The sequence below is a fragment of the Anabas testudineus genome, chromosome 1 (genome assembly GCF_900324465.2).
Source record: "Anabas testudineus chromosome 1, fAnaTes1.2, whole genome shotgun sequence".
Taxonomy (NCBI): domain Eukaryota; kingdom Metazoa; phylum Chordata; class Actinopteri; order Anabantiformes; family Anabantidae; genus Anabas; species Anabas testudineus.
Window position 1 is genome coordinate 16981245 of NC_046610.1, and position 24329 is coordinate 17005573.

Genomic DNA, 24329 nt, shown 5'->3' on the forward strand with positions numbered 1-24329 from the left:
TTGAGCAGTACTTGTTGACAAAGCTTGAGTTCATTTAAGTGCGCACCTTGTTGCACTTGTATTGCTTACCTTGGACGAACCAAGACGGGACATTTCCGTATCTTTAAGTCTTCTTTGTATCTAGTAAGCCTTCAGACCAGTTTGCACTTAACCTTCTCACCAGTACATCTAGCAACATGCCCACACCAACACATACCCTTGGGTTGTTTTGTCATAGAGCTTTTGTCTGCACAAACACATCCTTTATCATCTCACTTTCCTCTGGACAACCCATGACTGTCAACTCTTCACCTCCATTTCACCTCAACCCAGTCTCTCCACCACATCTTGACTCTAGTATTTCTTATTCCCTCCACCTTCTCAGCCTCTCTTCCCACATGTTCGACACAAGGCAGTGTTGAGGGCTCACACCTACTTGATGATAGCTTCATGGGAGCGGTAGTTCTCACACAGGAGGATGCGACAGGGGAATTCAGAGGGATAGTGCTCATACAGTCGGTCCAGCAGTGACACATGCAGGTTTCGCTCCCGCGCAAACTCGCTGTACACAAATGGACTCAGCTGCAAATGAAGGGACAGGATAAAAAGGAGAAAGAGGCAAAGAGGGGGAGGTGAAATGCAAAGTTAGACTCAAAGCATGTAAACTATTTTGTCCAGAAATTTATTCAGAGTTTTGTCATTGGTTTGTCACAGTTCTTGAACAACTACAGGTGGGACTGTCTTTGGCACGTAACAGTTAGGGAGAAATTACAAAAATGCCTCAGTTGCATTTTTTTTGTAACTGCTATGAAACTATTTGTGTTTAATTTAATTACTGTTGAGCAGCTTAAAAGTTAAACAGTTAAAGTCGCAGTGATTACAGTGAATTTACCCGCATTGACTTGATAGTTTGAGAACATTGCAAATTCAGCGCATATATTCAGTGGTCACTCTTAGCTAGATCTCCAACATGGACAGCCAAGGCAGAATAGCATTTGATTGCTTAATACCTAACCACTAGCATTTGATTCTTGTCAGCTTGGAAGAAAAGGCTGCATGTATTTAAATCGATGTATTTGACTTAAAGAATGTATTTTCATTTAATCACACAGTAGTCTGTGTGATTTGTGATCATCTCCCAAATGTGCTTTGACTGATTTGATTGCATTGATCTGCATAACACCCAAATTTACACATTTACCTTCTCTCTTTTCACCATTGCCACGTGCAACACAAGCTACAGTAATAATCTTAGCTTAAATCTTCATTTTAGCTTGTCACCGAGTGATGGTCAGCTAGCTATAATGATGCCCCACACAGGCAAATGATCAATAGGTCTTGGCCTTCATTGACTATTCAGCTGCCCTTTCCATTGCTGAATGAAGGAGGAGGTCAACTGTTGTAGTGGAAGCAAAAGTGAAAGAGTAAGGAGATGAAAAAATATGAAAGGTTAACATCCGTCAATGGCTCACCGAGTGACTAAGCTCTTATACAGTATAGAAGGGGCAGCTGGAGGAATGGATGAGACAGAAAGAAACAGGCAGATATGGACACGTGGATATTATATTTTAAATCCATTTTCTTTGCTCCAAGAAACAGCAAGAAGCCATGAAGTAATAAAGCAATTATCACGTGGCAGACTCTTGCCTCATCTTCATCCACTGCCTACTGGTAACGCTGTGCACTGTACAAAAAGCAGGGGAGGAGAAATAAGGTTTTCACTGCCTGTGTTGGCTTAGAAAGCCTGACTGATGCAAGTTTGTGTTATCTGTGGCTGAAGTGCTGCTCTACAGTGGCTGTCATCTGCTCGTTTGTATTTGAAGTGGCAAATAGTCTAACCCACAGTAAAGTGAGAGTCTACTTGTCATAGCTACTGTCTCCAGCAATTCTGCATTCATTTTTTTTATTTTAGAGGACAAGGAACACTCTTTAAACATCTGAGAGAATTAGCCCAAGGCTCTGTAATGTGCACTTACCTAATTCTGGCAATTGTGAAAAAGAAAAGCTTCAAAATGTTCCCAGTTGAGAAACTGAGTTTCAACAAGATCAAAATTGGAACCAAAACTGGAATCTAACTAGACACCTTTTAACTGCCCTCATTATTCTTTGTACATACCTGCATATGGTCTCCAGCCAGCACGATGCGGGTGGTCTTGCTAGCTAGAGCAAAAGGCATGATGGTTTCACACTCCATGGCCTGAGCCGCTTCATCCAACAGTATATGAGTGAACAAACCTGTCAAAACATATAGGACACCAACATTAATTTACTTAATGCTACTTTAAAAGTGTCATATTATGCTTTTCATGGTCTGATACATATACATATACATACACTAGACATGCTGACATTGTCAGAGTTAGAAATAATGATTTTGAAAGAAATGGTGAATTTCTTGTTCTTCTACTTTTCCTTCATCAAAAAACAAACAAAACACCTTTTGCAGCCATTCTTTAAAAATCAGCTGATTTATTTTAATTGTTTGTGAAATGGATACAATAGTTTGTGAATTGCCTGTCTGTCTGGCCAATATGATTAATTTTTAAGAGTTTTTTTAAATGCTATACAATACTGTTTATTCTGTGTTAAGAGTGCTGACGTCAGACACTGAATGTGGTCAGAATAAACTATTGTCCTACACGTAATGCATTATTATTGTGTGTTTGTGTGTGTGTGTGTGTGTGTGTGTTTGTAACATATAACACAAAGGCACCACCATTTCACGACATAATAAATTGGCTATTAACTATTTTGTTTTAAACATTGGCGCCCTACATTAAAATACAAACCCTAAATTACAGATGTTAATGTATACAGATCTATTGCCCCAAAAACACTCACACATGATTTTCAACTTAATAAAAATAGCACATACATGAATTATCATAATCCTCTAAGTATCTCCTCTGCAGTACTGTACATTGTCACTTTAATGTACTGTAGCTTTTAATGTTAAAGATTACAGATGTTTCCAATTATTCACACTCTGCTAGTTTTGCAAAAGAATAGTTTGGGGCATTTACAAAACAAAACTACAAAGAAAAAAAAAAGTTCAGGCAAAACCTCAAAAGTCACCTGACAAAATATTGTTTAGCTGTAACTTACCTTGCACATTATGGTTATGCTTTTGGAAAGACAGTATTTGCAAATTCACATATAAAACACTGCTACAATGGATAGACGTGTCTAAATGAATCACACTTAAATCAAAGCCCAGTGAATCTAGTTGAATCAGATGAATCTATAAAACTGCCAGACCTGGAATATCAACATTTTAACATTATTACATCAGCACACTAATGAACAAACACCTCTTTTCGAAGCATTTAAACTGCGTAACTGCCATTAATGTGCCATGCTCTCATCCTGTCACTTTTCCCTTTCCCTTTTTTAACCAGCCCTGCAAACCAAAGACAGGGTTTTGTGGAGATTTTGAAAGGGACTGAACAGTAGCCTAACCCTGATCTAAAAAGCTCAAACTGTGCTCGGCAGCATGAGGGGAGGGGATGAAACGGCATGGCAAATAAGTGCTGGAGCAGGGAGGAAAGAGGCTGAATAACAACAAGCAAACAGCCTCTGAAGCCTGAACACCATTTCCAGAGGAAAGTATATGCAGATACGAAATGTGGCATGTTGGAAATAACAAAATAAACTCAGGGACTGTCAAATAGTAAACAAACAACAGAAACACGGTCTTGCAAGAAAAGAAGCAGAGCAGTTTGATTCGAGGAAACATTCACTCCTTACTATCTGCCTTTGTACAAATGCCTGCAAAATGTATTGATTTTTTTCCCACAACCTCAAAGCCTCAAACCAGTGTTCTGTCTGAAGTGTGTGTGCGCCTCATAGGCTGGCACTATTCCCCCATTGTGTTCCCAATAAAAAAGAAGCAGACATTGCATACACATTTACAGAATGTTTATACAGTTGTTTATCTGTTACAGCTTCTGAAGTGGGAAATGTCCTTTCGTTGTTGAAAAGTGATGCACAAAAATTATAATGTATATTCCAAGAAAACACGCACAGAAAAAGATGTGCCTAGAATATCTTAATGTGGATTAAAGTATTGTTAAATGTATTAATTAAATTCCATCCTTTTCTATTAAGATTAAAAACTGAGAATGGGCATATACACACTGAATAGTTTATTCATAGGTTGAATGAACAGCCATGTTGCTAAGTCAGAGCAATGAAATGCTGGTTAAATGCTGTTAAAGAATGCTTTATGATCATCTCAGGAGCATCAAAACTATGTTTTTCAGCATCACATATAGAATATTACTTGCTCAACAAAGCAGTCAAAAGAATTTTGTGGAGATGTGCTACACTTCATATCACATTGTTAATTATTGAGGTCCAGTACTTTAGTTGAACTTTCCCATAAATTGTAGTCAACACAATCCTTGCTACATCTTGCCTACTTGCTCTATTACTTCGATCCACATGGATACGTAACAGCCAAATAACGCTCACAAATGATGTACATGGGTCATTACAAATGGGAATGTTTCCCCTGGCAGGGAAGCAAAGATTAGGAGGGAGACAGGAGGAGGAATAGATGGTCTTTATGAGCACCAAGTAGACAAAGAGGCAGACATGAAGGAACATGGTGCTTAATGTTAAACCTGGGACATAACTGCCTTCCTTGGGGAACCTGTCTCTAAAACAGAGGTTGAAATTACATTTCTGTGGCTGCTATCTATCTGTCACTGGGCTAATAATGGTGTTTGAATTTGGACAAAACAGTGGTAAGAGAAACAAGGAGGGTGGATAATAAGCAGAGGTGATAGAGATCAGAGGCACAGTGTAGCAGAAGTGATTTGGGGGAGAAATCACTGTTTAATAATAAATGGCAGCTCCTTCACCTCATACACCCAGTTTATCACATTCTCCTTTTTACAGTTTCTGCCCTTTTCACACTATAAAAGTGACTTGGAAAATCTGTGATCTGTGAGTGTAAAAGGCTTTATGCAGGTAACTCTGCCCCATGAAACACGCTTAACAGAATGTAAAGCTTTGTCAAATTATGATTTCTTTACTCAGAGTCACAGAATTACTAACATTTTCCTTGGATATGTTCTGGTACCTGCCATGCAATGTCAAAACCATTAGGAGCCATCTTAATTGTAGATAACAACATTCCTTATTGACTACAGTATGAGCTATAATCTTGAACCTTTATCACAAGGATGCAAGGTCCAGTAGCCTCCAGACTGATCAATATTCAGCTGAGTTCCAGCACATGTTAGCTGAAATGGGCAAATATAGTATCATCATTAAATGTCCATGTTTCTCCTTTACCTTCAGATTGGAGTGATTTATTTAACATGTTTGTTTCTTGTGAAATAATAATTAATTGATGTGACATTCATTATGAATAATTGTATTACCGTCCTGTGACTCTTGAGTTACAGGGATGTAGTTCATTTTGAACAGCAGCTGGCAACATTTCAAACATAAACAGAGAGCTGAACAGCAAGCCACTCTGGGAAAACATCTAAAAAATTTTCATGTTTTCCTGACAACTGAAATTCATTCGTGAATACAGAAATTGCCTCTTTTGAGCTTTGTCAATTAAGATAAAGATAGGAAGTGGATAAGAGTGTTGGAGACTAAACATCATGGATTAAACGGGAGGCTTTTATTTAAATTCAGATAGTTTCAAAGTAAGTAAGTAACAGACATAAGAGCTTCACTCTTTGTTGCATCAGCTGGAGAATAGACACAAAAAGTTAAAAGTTAAATTAGCCATTAGCTGTTTTGCAAACCCATATACAGATACAAAACATAAACAAATCCCATATTTATGTCATAAAGAAAGAGGAAACCAACAAGCTAAACATATAAAATAGCATAACAATCTTTTTAGGGGCACCTGTGTATTTAGGGTGGGAGATTTGTTATCGTTACTTAGAAGACTTATTGGCTCCCAATTGCCTGATTTCCTGGCCATTTTCATCACCGTCGAACATCAGGAGAGTGAGAGAGATGGGGCAGGGGGGGGGGGGGGGGGGGGGGGGGCTAATGATGTAAAGTACATTAGAAAAAGGCAGCTGGTGTTCCCAAGCAACAGACTAAGTCCCCTCTGCTGACACATTAGAGTCAGTTATTAGCCCGCACTGACAAATTGGTTTGTTTTCCATGTCTTTAACACAACTTAAATGAGTTCCATCCTTCTCTAAATGGTCGGCCTCTGCCAACATGAAATTAGTCACTAGGGATGACCACAGACCAAGAGACTAAATCCACCAGATTGTATCTGCCTTAGTTAAGAGCTAGTTATATGTATATACACAAAACATGGCTTTACAATACAGTGGTAAACACCATCTTACTTTATTTCATCTTCTGTTTGTTTATGAGTTGATTCAACTCTATGTAGGACTTTTGCCTATAATTTAGTTTTCACTGTGCTGATTTAAACTATTTTCTCCTCCTCACTTACACATTCAAAACTAACAGAAACCCAACGACTTAATAAACGTACTTTCTGACAAACAACCATTAAAAATATTTGTCTACCAGTGTAGTAATAATTACAGATGATATTAGATTTTTAATTTTTAAATTTTCTGGTCCGTCTGACTTTCACTACACAACATCGCTACATTTGAGACGACTAAGTATCTTTTCATATGACTCACCAGGCTCCAAGTCAAGCTGGCAGAGGTACTGGGAGGTGCTGAGGGTGACCACCACCACACGGTGCCTGAGGATGTCCTCCCTTGTAGGCATCTGGAAAGTGACCTGTGTGCCAGAGATGAGACAGTACTGCTGGACTACTGGGTGGACTGTTTTCACCCAGCGGTTCCTGAAGTATACCCTGGAGAGGTAGAAAGAGAAAAGTACATCAGAGAAAGTTCGACCACAGGATCTAAATATGCATACACATATTCGTACATCTTTAATCCTGACTAACTAGACTCAACCAAAAGCTGAGAGTCGTTTGTTATAGTGATTATAGTGAAATTCACACTGGAACCTGCTGAGAAAAGACTGCCCACTCATGTGAAACAAGCCAATTGACGGATAAGCCCCTAGCCAGTCAAGCCTGGCATCACTTTTCTGTCCTTTATGACCTCTAGTGTTCCTGAAATGTGATTAGAAGTCAGCGATGCAGCTTAAAGATGTTTGGTGTATCTGTAAATGTGTGTTTGTTGCCCCAAGGTATTCTAAAAGTGGATAAGTTCTTGCAGTTACATCTCCAAAGTCAGCCTGATGTGTGCCTGTCACTGCTATGGGGAAGACACAATCCAGTCTCCAATATCTGTATAAATGGATGTATCCTTCTGACTACAGGCTTTCCAATAATGCTAATCCAGTTTATATATCCATGACTTAGTGTCCCACATAGGCTCTCTACCTAAGTGGGCCTCAGGTAACAGACAGGCCACAGCCACTGAATACTAAAGAAATAATTAAACTGAAATGGAGTTAGAGTTAATTCCAGCAATTTAAAAAGCTATTTTTTCTCAAGCAGTGTATGCTGAATGGCAAGTCACCACCTGGATTTCACTAAGCAAACAGGATTTGGATAAATACGGCAGTGATTAATAAGTTTCATCTGGCAACACAGTAAAGTCAGTTAACTACCTGAATGTACTAAATGACCAGGTTTTTCCAGCAATGGATCTTTTGTTCCCTGACGGGATATTCCAAGATGACAATATCAGGATTCACCTGGCTCAAATTGTGAAAGAGTATTTCAGTGAGCATTCTCCTGGGTGCTTAAGGACACAATATGTGTCTTTGACTTCAAGACATGTGTGTCAGCAGGCCAAAACCTGTAACAGTCTGTGTATTTAGGCACAATGTTTTTTCCTTCTTTAGAGCAACACAGAATACTGCACTTTTGTGCACAGTACAAGCACATACAAAAAGTGCACTACATTCCTACCTGAGAGGTCTGGCATGTGGATTGCCTGCTTCGACATAGGGATGAAGGTAGTCCTTAATGTAAAGGTCAGCCGCACTGTTCGAATGGGTGCAGATCAGGACTCTGCTGAGGCAAAAAGCAAACCATGTCAGTCCTAACCCATTATGCCTAACTTCTGCAGTGCTCATTGGCAGAACCCTCAAAACCATGACACCTAAAACCACAATTGTCTGCTTGATTAGATAGCAACACCGTTGCTGACAGTAAAGCATCACATCAGTGTCACAGTGAAAGCATTGAACATGTACAGTAACACATAAAGAACAGATTCACAAGTGGGGGGGGGGTCACATCCCCTGGTCTTGGCTTTTAAAATATCTATAATTCATCTTAAACACTCAATATCAAATGTATTAAAAATGAAATGAGGAATGAATATTACATTGCAACACATTTTTCAAGGCTGTTTTTTCTCTTACATTACATATATGCACCCCCTCCCTATTATTAAAAAAAATGTTAGCTCCTGTTCAGGGGACAGCGTCCGAGATATTGCATTCATTTTTCATAAAGACCAGGGAACCATTTCTGGGCAACATCACTTTGCTTCAAACACAGAAATTACAGATTTTCCTTTGGGTATGTGCACACAGTGATGGAGCTCACAGTCCTGCATGATGAAAAACGTCAATGAAAGGAAATTGTGCAGCGTTTTATTGTTACACAACACTGCGACATAACTTGATTGATCAAATTATGGTTTGCATGATCATGTATTCTGACTCAGGAAATTTGATGATCAAACTAACAATGTGCATGGACCTCAAATGACCACAAAATCATCCACTTTGCCTTCGAGTGATGGCATCTGCAGACACAGTACACACAGTACACACAGTACACTCAGTTCACACACACACACACACACACTGACACTTTGCAGCTCAGTGTTTTCTTTTGACTTTAAATGTCAAACTCAAGGCTGCCACTGCCCTAGGGCTAAAACCAAGGTCACAACAGTCCTGCACCCTCTTCCACCTCCATCACACCCTTCAACTGACCTCCATTATCGTCTAAAGCTTTAATAATTGATCCTAAATAAATTCACACATTTCCTCACATCTATATCCCCTAAACAATACTATATACAATACAATACCCTCAATAAAACCTACTACTTAACAGCGAGTGCCAGCAGCCTACCATCTTAGGAAAAGGAAGCTTGTGTAATCGAGTACTTCATCCAGTACAAACATTTTCTTTATGAAGAATAATGTTATTATTCTTAGAAGTAAGTAAGTATATAAACTTTAGGGAGGCAATAACAAAGAAGTGTTATTATAACTTGTTTTGAGATACATTACTGTGAGTGTCCCAAATACAAGACCTTCTCATCATCATTTGCCACACCACTACATGATTATAGGGTAAAAATTTCCTGCTAGTTACCAACACATGTAAATAATATTCCAGACATGTTGAAACAAAGCACAAAGCTTGCACAGACCTGCTTTGTTCTTGGCGGAGGATGTGCTTGACAGCCTGTGCCAAGGTGAAGGTCTTGCCGGTGCCGTAGGGCCCAATGATTAGAATTGGGGGCAGGGGAATAGAGATGGGTGTGGTAATGGCCAGGATGGCTTCTTTCTGCTTAGCATTCAGACGAGGATCCAGCTGCTCATCCCACTGCCTGAGGGCAGAGGGAGAATGGGGAAATTATTAGATTAATTAATGAATCGTCTTGTAATGAAATTACAGAATTATCTGCCTTTATTAGACAAAATATCATAAACAAGTTATAGCTTTGAACATGAAAGAGACAGAGAAACATTTGCTAATTTAATTAACTTCAGTGGGACAGAGATAAAGCGAGATAGAAAAGGTCTTGTGCAGAGTAACAAATGTATGCCCCCACATACACAAAAAAGGCAAAAGTTTGTATCACTCATCACAAACAGGAGAAAGTGTGGGGGGTGAGGTGGGAGGAAACAAAATATGGCTGTATGGACAAACAAGCTGTGATTCCCCAGAGCTGCCCTGCCTTTGAGAGTCTGTCTTACTGTTTCTTACTTTCCATACTACATACTGTTTTTGTTTTTCTATGTGTACACACATAGAATACACACACAATGTACCTAAATGTACAGTAACAAACTTCCACTTATGTTATCATTAACAAACATCCACAGCAGATAGTATACAGCAAGAATGTAAGCTATGCATATCTTCCCACCACAGAAATAAGTGGAAGCACTGAATAGACAAAAAAAAAAAAGAGAAACAGTTCATATTAAGTAACACACAGGGGTTTGTAGATTTGTGTTTAAACTATACAAACAGGCAAAAGGGAGGATTACATGTATGATTTCATAAACATGCTCATGAAAGTATTAGTTATCGTGTGTCTAGAGTTTGTGCGTGTGTGAGTGTTTGTCTTCTAGCATCACTGTCCTCATTACGGAGACTGCATCCTCTAAAGCTGTGAATTGATTGAGCTCCAGCTGTGACATAAATGCGGGGCTGAGAGACATCTCAGTGTTCAAGTGTGTTTGTGTGGGTGTTTATAACTGAGATATGTGGATGAGATCAAACGAAGAAATTTTGGGAAAAAAAAAAACTCTTGTAATCATTGATTTCTCCTCAAATCCAACTAATGTAAAGATAAATAAAACTAACTTCTTTGTATTTAAACAAATATATTGACTTTTGGTTTCCAAACTAAGAGAAAAAGATGTCAAGTTGGGCCATTGAGTCATTGGCCAACAAAAACTGTTTGTTACCTTTTAACATTTGGTTTCCACTCTTAATATGACATGAGTAAATACAATATCTTAACTGTTTTAACTTAATTACTGACAGGTGAGAGAGGCACAGTACCTCCTTTATGACTGTAAACTGGAAAAAAAAAAAATACGATTGTAAGATATGACCTAAATAAATGTTCTGCCAACATGCAAGTTACTAGAGAATTGCAGCTGTCGAATCAACAAATGCAGTTGTACTAGGTTCAGGACTGGGTGATAAAACCATAATGTTTGCAAAATAACCTTTTCTCTATAGACCTAGAACTTTATTACATGGTCAATATAACATTCCACAATAATTCCATTAATATTTAGACACAAACACGAAAAACTAATGATAATGAGAGTAGTGAGGCATCGAACTAATCATGTGTCTGGAATGGCATCAACCTATTCTGACGTGTGTCGTCAGCCCTAACTAGGTTATAATGTAAAAATTTTGATGTGTACTGCACACACAGTACACATCAAAATACTTTGGGGATAAAGTTCCAACACCAACCAGCTCCTTTACATTGACAGTAAAACTGAAGCAAAAACCAGAAAGAGTAAACTTGAACTTCAGATAAGTTTGCATCTTGGCCTATACTTATCCAATTTCCAATTAAAACAAAAGCCCACATCAATCATATTCTGGAGCCTAGATAAAACCGCAACCTGGAAAATCACAGGGGATTATACAGTAGTTTACTCTGGCTCTAGTCGATAAAGATTAAAGCTGCGCTCTCCTCACCTGTCCAACTTCAGAAAGAGACATCTGAAGCTGCAAAAGCTGGCAGCATTTCAGAATGGCCGCCAAGTCAGCAAAGCATGGGATATTCAGTCAACTCTCAAATTGATGTGGTGTCAAGTTAATATGATGTGCAGGTATTGAAAAAGTCCTTGCATAATAAATGTGTTCAGGATTAACAGTATTTAATATGCATGAATATGTGCACACATCTTTCCTCTCTTTTAAAACCTCTATAAATGAAAGTTGTAGCCTTTACTAAATATCAGACATCTGCAATACTATTCATCTGCATTGAAGATTTTTTGCTTCAGAATAAAATACTCATGTCAGCATTGGTTGAAAAACGGTATCAGCCCACCATGTGTGTAAGCAAATGTATTTATGTACATAGTGGAACACATACCTGTTGGGGCTCCACGGGATGGTGGGAACAAGGCTAATGTCAGGGAAAAGGATGGTATTATCTTTGATGCGATCCAGGGCATAGTGCATCTCACACAGTGGCAGTCTGTTCAGCTGGAACTGGAGCTCCACCTGTCACAGAAGCAACAACAACAAGAGCTTACTAAGCAGTCAATAAAAAATGCCCAATTGCCCAATCATCTACATCTATTTTCAGACCAATGATGCTATGTTATGAGCAATGCAATATAATAATATAACAATAACAATATAATATGATACAATACAGGAGATTACAATACACAATTTCTTTCTTGGTCTTGAGGAGGACTATCGGTCAGCCTTGAAGAAATTCTGGCAAATCATTTGGCATCTCAGGGTCATAATGAAATGACCAGTCCATTTGTGCTTTGTGGACTTGGAGAAGTTGTTCGACTGTGTCCAAAGTGGCATCCTGTGGGGGGTGCTCCAGGAGTAGGTGGTTTGGGGCCCTCTGTTAAGGGCTGTCTGTTTGTTTGTCATTGTTGGCAGTAAGTCAGACCTGTTTCCAGTATGTGGTGGACTAAAAGGGCAGCACTTTGTCACCAGTTCTTCTCATGGACCGAAGTTCTAGGCGAGCTTAAGCATTTACTGGGACGGTTTGTAGCCAAGTGTGAAGCAGCTGGGATGAAAATCAGCACCTTCAAATCCGAGGCCATAGAAAAAGGTGGCTTGTCCTCTCCAGGTTGTAGGGAGAGATCCTGTCTCAAATCGAGGAATTTAAATATCTTGGTGTCTCGTTCACGAGTGAGAAAAGAACGGAGCATGAGACTGACAGACGGATTGGTGCATTGGCAGCACCAATGCAGTTGATGCGCAGGTCTTATGTGGTGAAGAAGAAGCTGATGCGAAAGGTGAAGCTGTCAATTTACTGGTCAATCTACCGGTATCAGGGTAGAATAATGGGAATTATTCATTTTAATTTGATATGATTCACATATGACTATAATATTTTTAATACATGCTATACATTTTTTCAATCCAACCAATGAATGGGTAGAGACTGAGCAAGAAAGTATCATGTGCAGCATGCCCATCAAAGTGTGCACAATGTTAAGCAATGTTTAGTGCCTGTGCCATGCCACAGACTATGTTGACCAATTGTCTTTTCTTACCTTCATGTCTTGGGCACATTTACAATTATATTTAACTGGTTTAAACAAGGTGTGTGTGTGTAATTACTAATATTTTCTTCCATTGTTCTTGTGTCTAGTGATCTTAAAAACAAACACGGGCTCAATGCCTTTAGGATATTAGTGTGGAAAACAAACAGAGACAGTGAACACTAAAAAGAGGAAAGTGGGGAAGATGACAACTTTAAAGAATGAAATAAACAACTAGTACAAGAGCAGGAAAGTCAGAGGTATGTGAGAACAAGAAGAGCATGAAACATCGAGACAGTGTGGAATATTATAAAAACCCACAGAGGAGATAGGGAAATTAAATTGTAGCACGCAAACGGGCAGAAGCAGCGTTAGCACAAGAATAAGATGATTATGTTCCCACAGTGATAGGATGAGGTTGTTTTGATAACTGTTAACACAGCACCTTGTTTCCTCTGCTGACATTCAGGCTGGCAGGGAGAAAAAATATCTGAGGCTGCTGAAGGTAGCAGAGTTTTTCAACAAGGGGAGATTTCTCACAACCAGAGACTCTGAGACAAAACAGTGCAGTCAATGCACATACAAAGGTTTTCTTGAAAATGTCTTTTTCTGTGGTGTGACCTTTGTGAAAACACTGATCAGTAGGTGAAGCTTTTATGTGCAAAATTTTCCAAGGACATAATATCCGAGAGCATTTCATATGTGGTAGTGAGAGCAGGACGGAAATTTTAAGCAACAAATGTCTCCTTCTCCCTGTAACTGGCCAATACCTGTAGTTCTCTGTCAGGCAGTAGCCCAAGCTCATCACAGCAGTCTTTGCAGATCCTTAGAAAGATATACTCCTTAGTCTTCTCCTCAATCACAGCCTCGTAAACACGTTCTTTGACTCCAGGAGGGGGCTGGCTACTGATCCCTTCACGGCCCAGTGGCAGTAGCAGGACTGAATTTACCTTGGTCATCACTAGCCTTCCAGCCAATGTGTCCTAAGGTTAAAAAAAAACAAAAAAAACAACAGTGGTTAGGATTAAAATGCCACTAATAAGTAGTCTTAATAACAGACGAAGGGCAGAAACCAATGTGACATGTGTGTGCGTCAGTTGCCAAAGCAATAGATCCAGTTACCTCAGAAAGTGTTTCAGTGAGTTTGAACCGTGCAAAGAGCTGTCCATTCTGGGCATACTTGGCTCCAACAGAAATACCAGTCAGCATAAAGCTAGTGACTAGCTGGAGGTTCACTTTGATGTTAAACCTGTAGGGACGAGCATGGACATTCAGTTATGCTTTGGCAATCCTTTCAACTGGCCTGACAACAATCAAGATACTGCCTGATATCAGTCTTGTAAAAGAAGGTCATCTGTACCCTCTATTCAACTAGCGAACCATTAGTCCATCACACAGGTGCTGATTTAAATTAACGATAAGGAGCTCAGGCAACCAGCCATGACAAAAACCAGGCCCACACCAACCCTAGACACACCCATATAATGTTAGTCCTAACACATTACTACATCTGAACAGCTGAGACAATCACGTCCACCACAGCTAGACATCACTTGTTTGTAGCTTTGAGCATTTGTCACTCAACAAAAACAAAACTTGTACAAGTGTCTATCATTTTGTAAAAGTGTCACATATTTGTCTAAATGTCACCTAAACAAAACATTCTCCGTGAGGAACTTAAATAGTAGACAAATTCTTGTTCTAATATGTCAGATCTAAAAGGAAAAGCAACCCCTGACACAAAGTGTATCTGTGCAGATATTTAGTGAAAAATTTAAGCACTTTCAGGAAAAAATATAATTTTGTTTTCAGATAGTCTAAGATTGCCCTGCTGGTTTCTGCTGGGTCTGAAATGATGAAATGGTAAGCAATATTGGTGATGAACTCTGATGGATGACTGACGTACGCAGATAAGTTCACACATTCTGTATTTATTTGCAAACCAGAGGGGTTACACAACCAAAAGGACTCCTGGGGTTATTTGTTAAGGGTTTGCATCAGCTTTCTGGGTAAACTCTTGGAGAAGGAAACATTTTAAACAAAAACAGACAGCAACAGACAGCTTCGTTCTCTATGGCTAATCAGCTGATGCCTCTTGCCCTCCTGGTATAAGATTGCTTAATGAGATCATGATCCTTTTATCAAACACAAACTATATCTAGTTTCACATTTTTGACAAAATCATTGTAATAGAACTAGTTTTGGGTATATTTAAATAAGCCTTTGATGACAGTTTGCCATTTTCAGATCCATGGGAACCACATTTAACCAGAAATGCCCTGCTGAAACTGAGTCAAACATAAAAAGATTTAGAACCTGGAAGAACAAGCTTAGCAGCACAGAGATTATTCATAGACATACTTGAAGTGTAGAAGATTAAAAGAACATTTCACTGCAGATAATAACAGAAAGGGATCCATTATTCAACTCTTTACCAAGTCAAAGTAGGAGATGAGATCAAATTAAGAGCAAAGACAAAAGCTAAGACATTTAATATGCTCAGGGAGGGTCAGCCGTACTTGTTTCACTGAATGTGGAATTAAGCAGTTACTGTTTTATTTGCAATCAGCAAGACACTTAGTTTGAAGGATTTTTTTAAGGCACAAATCACCATCCTTTCTAGAGGAATAACGCAATATTTTCCTTCCCTGCTCCCTGCACCTTAGACACATGTTGTTGAATAGCACTGGCACACAAATTCAAAATGAAGGTCGAGCCTGACACCTTGTGGTGGGCTGACACCTCATAATACAAAAGCAACCTCAGATAAAGCCATTTGCTTATTTGTGTAGTAACAAGTTGATTAAGTTCTGACTTGTTTAGTAAATTTACTTATTTACTACCTCCAGTAGGGGTCCTTAGGCAAGACCTCCTTATGCTTACAGTGCCTTTGCCTTGTACCTCACTTGTGAGTCGCTTTGGATAAAAGCTTCTGCCAAATGACTACATGTAAGTGTAACATGAAAAACCAGCATAGTGAGTCTATCTCATTTGCTTATAAACCTTTTTAGCCTCCACAGTTTAACTTAAAAGAACATTAATATTAAGGAACCATGGAAACCTGTGTACTCACTTGCTAACTTCCTTATATTGTGCAATCTCCTCTATGTAGAGTAGGTCATGTAGCCGGGCCTGGTAGTTGTCTTTGGTCAGAGTCTTGTCCAGGACTGACTGGGTGAACAGCTGGTCAGCAGACAAAGGGATCTGATAACGCGAAAGAAGGCTGCGCTCCAAATCAGCCATCTCATTAGGACTGAACTCTACAATGGTCTTACAGGAGGAGTCCCAGCGTTTTGCAGTCATCAAGAGCTGCTGCCTGGCTGCCATCAGGTGTTCTAGGTCTAGAAAAAAGGGTATGGACATAAGCATCAACTGCTGTAATTGCCCATTTAACAAGTTGTGACCTATTTATTGAAAATAACATAATTACAAAGCAATACATATTAATATCAATAGCAAACATGGTACAATGGATGCCCGGACAAGTGTTTTGGAATTACAACATTCACTTTTTTGTATTTTTCTTACTTACAAGTTTACTAATAACACAACTTACAACACTTTTCAAAGACCTCCTTGCTTTACTATACCTTCAATAGAGGCAGCATCCACCATGACCCGCTGCATCAGCACAGGTTCTGAGCCAAAGTCAAAAACTACAGTCTGTCGAAAGGTACCAAAGATCTCTGTGCTGAAGCCCACTGCTACCTTGTAGATACAGTGGTCCAAGCCATTGTCTGCTGCCACTGTCAGTACAGAGAAGTTCAATGTAAATGCAACTTAAATTTGCTGAGAAAACAAGAGGGATGCCATTAAATCAAAGTGAATTCAAGAAAGTTTGCAAGGTCAACATGCCTACAAATGTAAAAATAAATTATATACAAACTACACGTATTTACTCTATACTGCTATAGCTACTCTGAAGTCTGGCCAGCACAAGGATAAGATCTCAGTACAGTATCATGTGATGTAGTTAGGTCATACAACCCCCTGCCTACATTTAAAACTGTCAGAGCTGCACTTGTTTCTAGTTTGGATGTTAGTGACAAGAAAAATAAAACATTACGTTTATCTCTAAATACTGATATTATACAAGTTAAGTGGCAATTAACATTAAAGTTCAACTTCTTTGAACAGCCACTGTTTTCCACAAAAATGTGCAAAATCACAAATTAATGAGGGAAAGGAGGAAGAATTGCAAAAAAAGTTGTTTTGAAATAAAAAAAGTTCTAGAAAAAGTGAAATCCTCCCCAAAATCCTATTTCTTTATGTTAACTAGAGATATATAACATACAAGCTGCTTCTTCTCCTGGGGTCCACTCTTGGCAGCCTTTGGATACGGCTTGTAGCCGCTCCCCGCCTGATACACCTGTGATGAAGAAGTGTGGTCGGTGGGCATCATAGAGCAGGGCGACACGATACAGCTTTCTAGCGGGCTAGTAAAAGATACAGACAGGGAGAACAGATGAACATTCCCATAATTAAAATATGATTAGTATAAAGGATTACCTAACACTAGCAGTGAAAACATTCCATAGTGCAATTTGAATACACGTGAAGACTCCTCACCCTACCTTGCACAACAACGAAAAGTTCCAGGAGTGGGAGGATTTTTTATTGGCGACGGTAACAGAGAGGCTGGAGCTGGTTTCAATGGTCACTCCTTCTAAACAGTCACTTAGCTAAGAAACAAAACATGATTAGACAGAATCTACCATCGTAAAACTGAAGAAAACTTAAGAAATGGTTATGAAAGTTACATTCAGAGATGCCTTACGTTTAACTGACTACAACCTTTGGAAACATCACAAATTGAAAATTATTAATCTTAAAGATTTTGAGACCGTCGATGGTAAGGGTTACGGCTTCATTATTTATTTATTAATTACTTATTACGTTATGAGGGGAATACAGGCTACAAAATAACTAGATAAGCAGATGCACTTGTATTTGTATGGCTCATAGAAGAGCAAAGCCATTACAAAGAAAAAGCTACCCACTTGATGCAATAAGGTTGTTGGTAGATATTTTCAAGGTGTGGTGAACATGAAGTTTGAAGAGATTTTTAACAAAGGCACAAAACTATATCCACATCTGTCTTTTAGTGGTCCTACTACTGAATCCTCACCGTGGCACAGTGATTTTTCCTGTATTCTACACAGAGAGCCACAAAGCTGCTCACCACTTTCTCTGGGGACAGGGAGTTCATCCACTTCTCTATCAGGGTCTCCATGTAGTTTTCGGTGAAGTGTTTGCTCTCCTGCTGCTGTTTGAGGCGGATGAGGCGTGACGCATAGCGCTTCTGCCACTCCATCAGCTCCTCCTGTGAGTGGGCTGACGTGCACTGGGCCCCGTACCGACACAGACCCTGCTCTAAGTACCTATAGTGAAGGCAAACAGCATATGGAAGTGGCGCTAAAACAAGTAATCAATTAATTATTCAGTGTAAAAGAAACAGCTAATCCTTAAGAATGCCAATAAACAGCTTCACCAATGTGAGAATTAAATTTTATACCATATTAAATTTAGTACCTTTTTTTTTTTTTACTTTTAGTGAGGAAAGTAATCAATCTGCAGATGTATTTACACTTGCATTATGTCAGGCATTTTTTTTTTTTTACAGGTCCATTAACAACGTCTATTAAGTTAGACCAATACAGCTGTCTAACCCTGTTCCCACACTGTAGTACATTTTGCTGGTGATGCTGCAGTGGGACATACAGGCAATGAAAGAAACTCAGAGAAATGCAAACTTACAAGGTATTCACAATAATAAGCCTGAGGGTCAACACATTTGTTGGTATATGTCTGAACAAACGTCTAGGATGTCGGCTAGCATTTGGAAAAGATTCATTCAGCATGTATCAAACTTTATGGCAATTAAGCACTGTGAATCATAATTTTACAGCCTTCACTGTGACTGAATACCATCATTACTTACTTTGCTACTAACACAAAGTTAGGCAGTTTGTATTACAGTACCTTTTACAGAGGGTGTACTCCTCACTGCTGGTGACTCCTCGGGGAGGAGGCCGGAACTGCCAGCCATCTTGGACCCCTGTCAATACATACAGCCAAATGGCCAATATAACACTGAGCCAACTCGGAGGTGTGTAACTCAAGTTGCCAGTTGGAAACCAAGTAAGACTTTCTACATATAAAATATATCTACTGTACTTAATGGGCTCGGTATCTAAATAATTACAAGTACTGTATTTGTCCGTCTTTTTATTTCAAGTTGGAAAACATGCTGAAATGGACTCATGTTACAGATTTGCTTACCTTCCTCCTGGTCGTCTGTGTATTCTGGGGTCATCTCACTATTTATAGCCTGACAGACAGAGAGATGGGGTTGGCAAAGAAAGTGCAGAAATTATTACTAAATTGTAAACTACCAACTTTGCCACATAAAAGCAGTTGGACCACTGGACCTATTATATGCAAATGAGTAATAAATCCACAATAGCTACAAGCTAGGCAGGAGAGCACAAAATAATTAAGTTAGCGTTGGAATCAGGCCATTAGTCATCTTTATGACGCTCGCCTGCAAGCATTATACCATCATCTGTGAAACCAACGAGCACCACAAGGCACAAACAAAGAAGGACCTGCTTACCTCTATTTCTGAAAGCAGCATTTTTAATCTGGTCAGGTCCTTTGTGACAATGCCATTCTGTGAAAGCATGAAAAGAATGATCTTCGTTATATAACAAGTATATAACATAGTGCAATTAGTGCTGTCAGTTCATGTTTATGAAAAAGACACATACAACAGACAAGACCAACACGCTTTTTACATTTTATGATTTAATCTGATACAAAGGTTTTAATTTAATTGATCTTCTGACTCAGCATTCAGACTGTGTAGAGAGGTCAATGTAAAATGTATCTAGACTTAGTGCCCTGTTTTTAATTTTTAAACTTCTAGATAATTTAAATCAAAAAAAATATTTAATTACTGACCTTATTTCATATAAACTTGCTACACCACAGATCACAGCAGAGTGTCTCTTGTTTGGTTATTATATTCATATACAGGTGCCTGATTTGGACCACCTGGTTGCTATGAATCATATTTATGAAATAAAGTAATAAAGCCAGTAGGCAGTTTACTATATCCTGATGGCTCAATGTGTATCAAATGACAACATACTGTGTATGGTGTGCCAGCACCACATAGAGCTAAGATGAAGTGGCAAATAAAGGAGAAGAGAAACAAGAGCTCTCTGACTCCTCTAGTGTTTCCATTCTGTCCACTTTTGGAGAGAAAACTACATAATTTGAAACCATGGAAGTATAGCTTTACAACTCCTGGGTTGATGCTAAAATACAAGGAAAGGGAGAATAAGAAGGAGTTCAGAGAAAACAACCAAAGGGAGGGAGAGAGGGATAAAATGAAATTGAAAAAAGTTAAAAAGAGATTGTCAGAAGTGGAAAGAATCACCCAAAGCTTCATCCAAATAAAAAAATGTGCATGTCTTAAAAAGATGAAAAAAGAAAAAAACATGCAGAGACTTGGTACAGGATTGTCCCCACTTGCATAAAATGTTGTCTGACCATGAGGTCAAGCTCAACCTCTGAATATGCGCTTGAGTGTGCTGCAGTAGGCAGGAAGTGGTTGCAAAGAAAAACAGTGAAACTAGAGGACGCACTTTGGCAGAAAAACACGCGTTGATGTATGAAGACAGTGGTCAGGGTCAGAGTGGGAACCTTGTGTGCACACTATCAGTCAAAAGTTTGGACAAATGTTCTCTTCCAGTGTTTTTTTTCTTTATTTTTAATACTATACATTAATACTCTAAGACATCCAATGTAGTTAATTAAAAATGTAAAAAAAAGAAAATCTAGACTACGTTTTATATTTGTGATTCTTCAAAGCAGCCACCTTTTGCTTTGATGACAGCTTTGCACACTCAGTCACTGCACAATGCTGTAGTAGCCATGCTGTTTAAGTGTGCCCTCAGTTTGGACAAAGTAACCAACAGTGTTATCAGCAAAGCTCCCCCACATCATAAAACCTTCTCCTCCAAGCTTCACAGTGGTAAGCACATCTCCAGGAACTGTCCATTCACCCTATCTACTTCTAACAAAGACACAGTAGTTAGAACCAACTATGTCAAATTTGGACCGTTTTTGGATTCATTTACCCTAATTTCCTAAAGTAGTTATGAATTGTCTGCTCTCTTAACTTAAGTGTTTCTTGCCATGATTTGAATTGTACTGTTGTAGTAGCACCAATAGGTGCTACTACAAATGACTCTTTACCCAGGCTTTGCCTGCACAAGACAACTGATGGTCTAAAGCACATTAAGAAGGCAAAAGATGTCACAAATGAACGCTTGACAGGGCAGCTTGTGAACTACAAACCATTCCAGGTAATATCCAGTAATAAAATATAAAACATTATGGGTTTTTAAACATGTTTTTGTTGACTACATAATTCCATATTTGTTTTGCCACAATTTCAATGTCTACAGTATTGAATATTGATGTTGGGAATGTTGTTAATGTTGAGAATAACAAAAATAAGGACTCTAAGAAGCGTACAACACAATATTTTCATGTGGCCCTTATTAGCTGCTGAGTGTTTAACCCATTCCATGCAATGTCCAATGAGATTTGCAGCTCTTTTTTGAAAGGATAGGTCTGACATCAATAACCATAATATTTTAACATTCATATTCTAATTATCGTCAACACACAGGTTGACTGTCTGCACGCATATACTGTATACAATGTTCATCAATCATACCATTGGTTCTCCATATAAGGCTTTAGAGAGGATGCTTGCCACCTCCTGCAGGCTGCCATCCAACAGCATGGAGTGCAAGCTGGCCTGTAGCGAGCCATCCCCCCTGGAAATCTCTTCTGCCAGGAGCAGGACAGGACAAAGAAAGAACAGGTAGCAAGACAATTCATTCAGTTCACTCAAAGACATTTCTCCCAATAGATGTATTAAGTTGCTTCCAAGTCTTTTCTCAAGGGGAAAATGAAAAGCAACTGACGATTCTCATGTTTGCTATTCAGCTCTGATTTGAGTCAAGTAATCAGTAGACAATAGTAAACCGCTTGCATTCAGCAGAGTGAATGAACCCAATTTTAAGATTTCTTATAGTACACTGAAACCCATGCACATTAAAACTTGCTTCCTTCTTTCTCTCTCCCAGTTTGAACTGCTACTCACCATGTTTGCAGTCTTCATCAGCTTCATCATAGTTTTTCTATAGGGAGACAAAGAAAAATTAGTGAAAATGTGTTAGCTTTAACAAATGGCTTACGTTGGACATGTAGTGTTCAGGGTTAAAACTACATATAACACTCAGAGTGGCTATTTTTGCCTCACAGCCGATTCACTCACACTGCCATTATAGGACTTAAGTAGTTTCCATAATCTTAGGGCTTAAGTAACTGGTGTAATTTTAGTGCTCTGTGAAGATGATATGACAGCACCATGGAGGAAAAAAGTAAGATTTCTGTTCCTCTTTATAACCTTCTCTTCATGGTCATTTACCCAGGGATTAGAAATACAATAATCAGCCTACATCATTTGTGTAATGTATTAATTTAGGAAAAAAAATGTATTCTATTCAGTTAAGGCGACAGTAAGGAGCTTGATGTCCAAATTATATAATTTCATCATTCAAATAAAAGTTTCCACCCCTGTCAAAAAAGAACAATCCCACATGTACTCTGAACACTAGCCTAACTGTGACTGTCTGGTAAAATGGAAAATGGAAAAGAAATTGGCAGCTACAAAGCAAGAGGGGAGGAGGGGAAAGTGTTGAAGAGAGAACAGTTACCAAGATTGATTTTACTCAAACAGCATGGAGCCATTATTCAAAATCAACTTGTGGCGCCTCAACCACAATGTTCAACATGCCATCACCTGGAGAAGCAGGTACTCTGTATGCAACCAATGCACACTACAGATCAAAGGCTACAATGGTGATGGGAATAATCAGAGATATTTTCTCAGGTGAATCCACATGACCTGCATGGTAGTGAGAAACACTTAACATTGCAATTGTAATATATAAGACTGAACATTGGAAAAACAAAGTGCAGCCCTACGAAATTCTTTCTATTTGTCACAAATAAAAATGTCAGCAAGTTAACAGTTCTCTCAGGTCCATGTAGTTCTAGGCTACACTTTTAACTTATGCATGCCAACTCCACAGTCCTTACCAGCTGCAGGAAGGCAGCAATTCGGTAGAGAAGCGCACGGCTCCTGAGGGGCCTGGCGGCAATAAGGGATGTAGGGCTCAGCGGGACAGGGGCACCAGAGGATTGGGTTTGAGGTGCAAGCACCACAAGGGCGTCTGTGCTGTGGCTGACTGCCGCCTCGTACTCCCGCCTGACTAACGATCTGCTGGCTTCTTCACATGACTTCTCCGCTCTCCTGTCCGCCATGACTCAGGGACAAAACGTCTGGAAGCAGAAAAAGACAAGATGAAAGACACTGAAAAATTACTGTCTCTAAAGCAGGGTTGGAATATGAGAAACATGATTTCTAAATTCTACCGTTAGGCCACAGTCACTTTGATTAAAGTGACAACACTAGGCTAAAGCTAGTGTGAAAGAAGGAAGACATGTCCATATAGCTATTTTATAATAATGTATATAAAGGACTGAAATGGAATGACTTAATGTGGGTGTATGAAAAAAAATACAGAAATGCAACAACAACCATAACATGTCAAACTGAACTGTGAAGTTTGTGAATCATTTAATGAGCTTACTGAAAGAAAACTAATTGATTACATGGTTAAGAACACAGTGTAGAGCAAATAATTATTCTGTCATGCACATATTCCTAACACGCAAACAAATGGCCAAAAAAAGCAATTAAGATATGAATTGAAACTTTCAACATCAAGCAGCAGTTCATCAACTCTAAATGTAGCTACTAGTTTAAAACTAAAACACTTACACTCTTCTAACTCTGCACAATAGTAAAAACATTACACTACACTTAAGCGTATAATAATAATAATAATAATAATAATAATAATAATAGTATTCTAAAATTCTGCGAGCAACTGTCAACAAAACTGCTTAATCTTTGTGAAACTTAACAGTGACATTCACAACTTCATTTACAAGAACTTTATAGAAGAAGTGTGTACATATAAGTCGGGGTGCTTTTCAGAACTCTTCACACTCAGTATAAAACCTTCCACAGATTCTTTAAGCTGAAATTTACAGGAAATTAAAGTTAATAAGATAATTATCACATCAACCCCCAGCAGGGAGGGAGCCTGACACAAGATTGAAAAGTGCAACAAACAACATTTCTACACATCTTCTGGGTTCTATGAAATCATTTATTCAGGTAATCACACTGAAAGCGACCAGTAAGCACTAATGAAGCAACAGTCCACCCAAACCCCACAACA

General features: G+C 38.9%; 1 protein-coding gene across 3 annotated transcripts in view; it reads right to left on the bottom strand.

The window, feature by feature from the left end:
• helz (helicase with zinc finger) overlaps window positions 1-24329 on the bottom strand; it is a 45581-nt gene that overhangs the window by 16809 nt on the left and 4443 nt on the right. The window contains exons 2-20 of one of the 3 annotated variants that reach the window (XM_026359145.1): window positions 23119-23361; window positions 22118-22154; window positions 21686-21798; window positions 19550-19606; window positions 19216-19264; window positions 18916-18991; window positions 18116-18314; window positions 17508-17615; window positions 17228-17369; window positions 16524-16679; window positions 16007-16274; window positions 14056-14182; window positions 13704-13916; window positions 11793-11923; window positions 9363-9542; window positions 7877-7981; window positions 6624-6802; window positions 2096-2214; window positions 416-561 (exon numbers count right to left, since the gene is read on the bottom strand). In XM_026359145.1, the coding sequence (XP_026214930.1) occupies window positions 416-561; window positions 2096-2214; window positions 6624-6802; window positions 7877-7981; window positions 9363-9542; window positions 11793-11923; window positions 13704-13916; window positions 14056-14182; window positions 16007-16274; window positions 16524-16679; window positions 17228-17369; window positions 17508-17615; window positions 18116-18314; window positions 18916-18991; window positions 19216-19264; window positions 19550-19606; window positions 21686-21798; window positions 22118-22154; window positions 23119-23343 (2630 nt within the window). In that variant the 5' untranslated portion in view covers window positions 23344-23361. Of the gene's footprint in view, window positions 1-415; window positions 562-2095; window positions 2215-6623; window positions 6803-7876; window positions 7982-9362; window positions 9543-11792; window positions 11924-13703; window positions 13917-14055; window positions 14183-16006; window positions 16275-16523; window positions 16680-17227; window positions 17370-17507; window positions 17616-18115; window positions 18315-18915; window positions 18992-19215; window positions 19265-19549; window positions 19607-21685; window positions 21802-22117; window positions 22155-23118; window positions 23362-24329 lie in introns of all 3 variants that reach the window. The other 2 variants (XM_026359143.1, XM_026359144.1) reach the window with 2 other exon arrangements.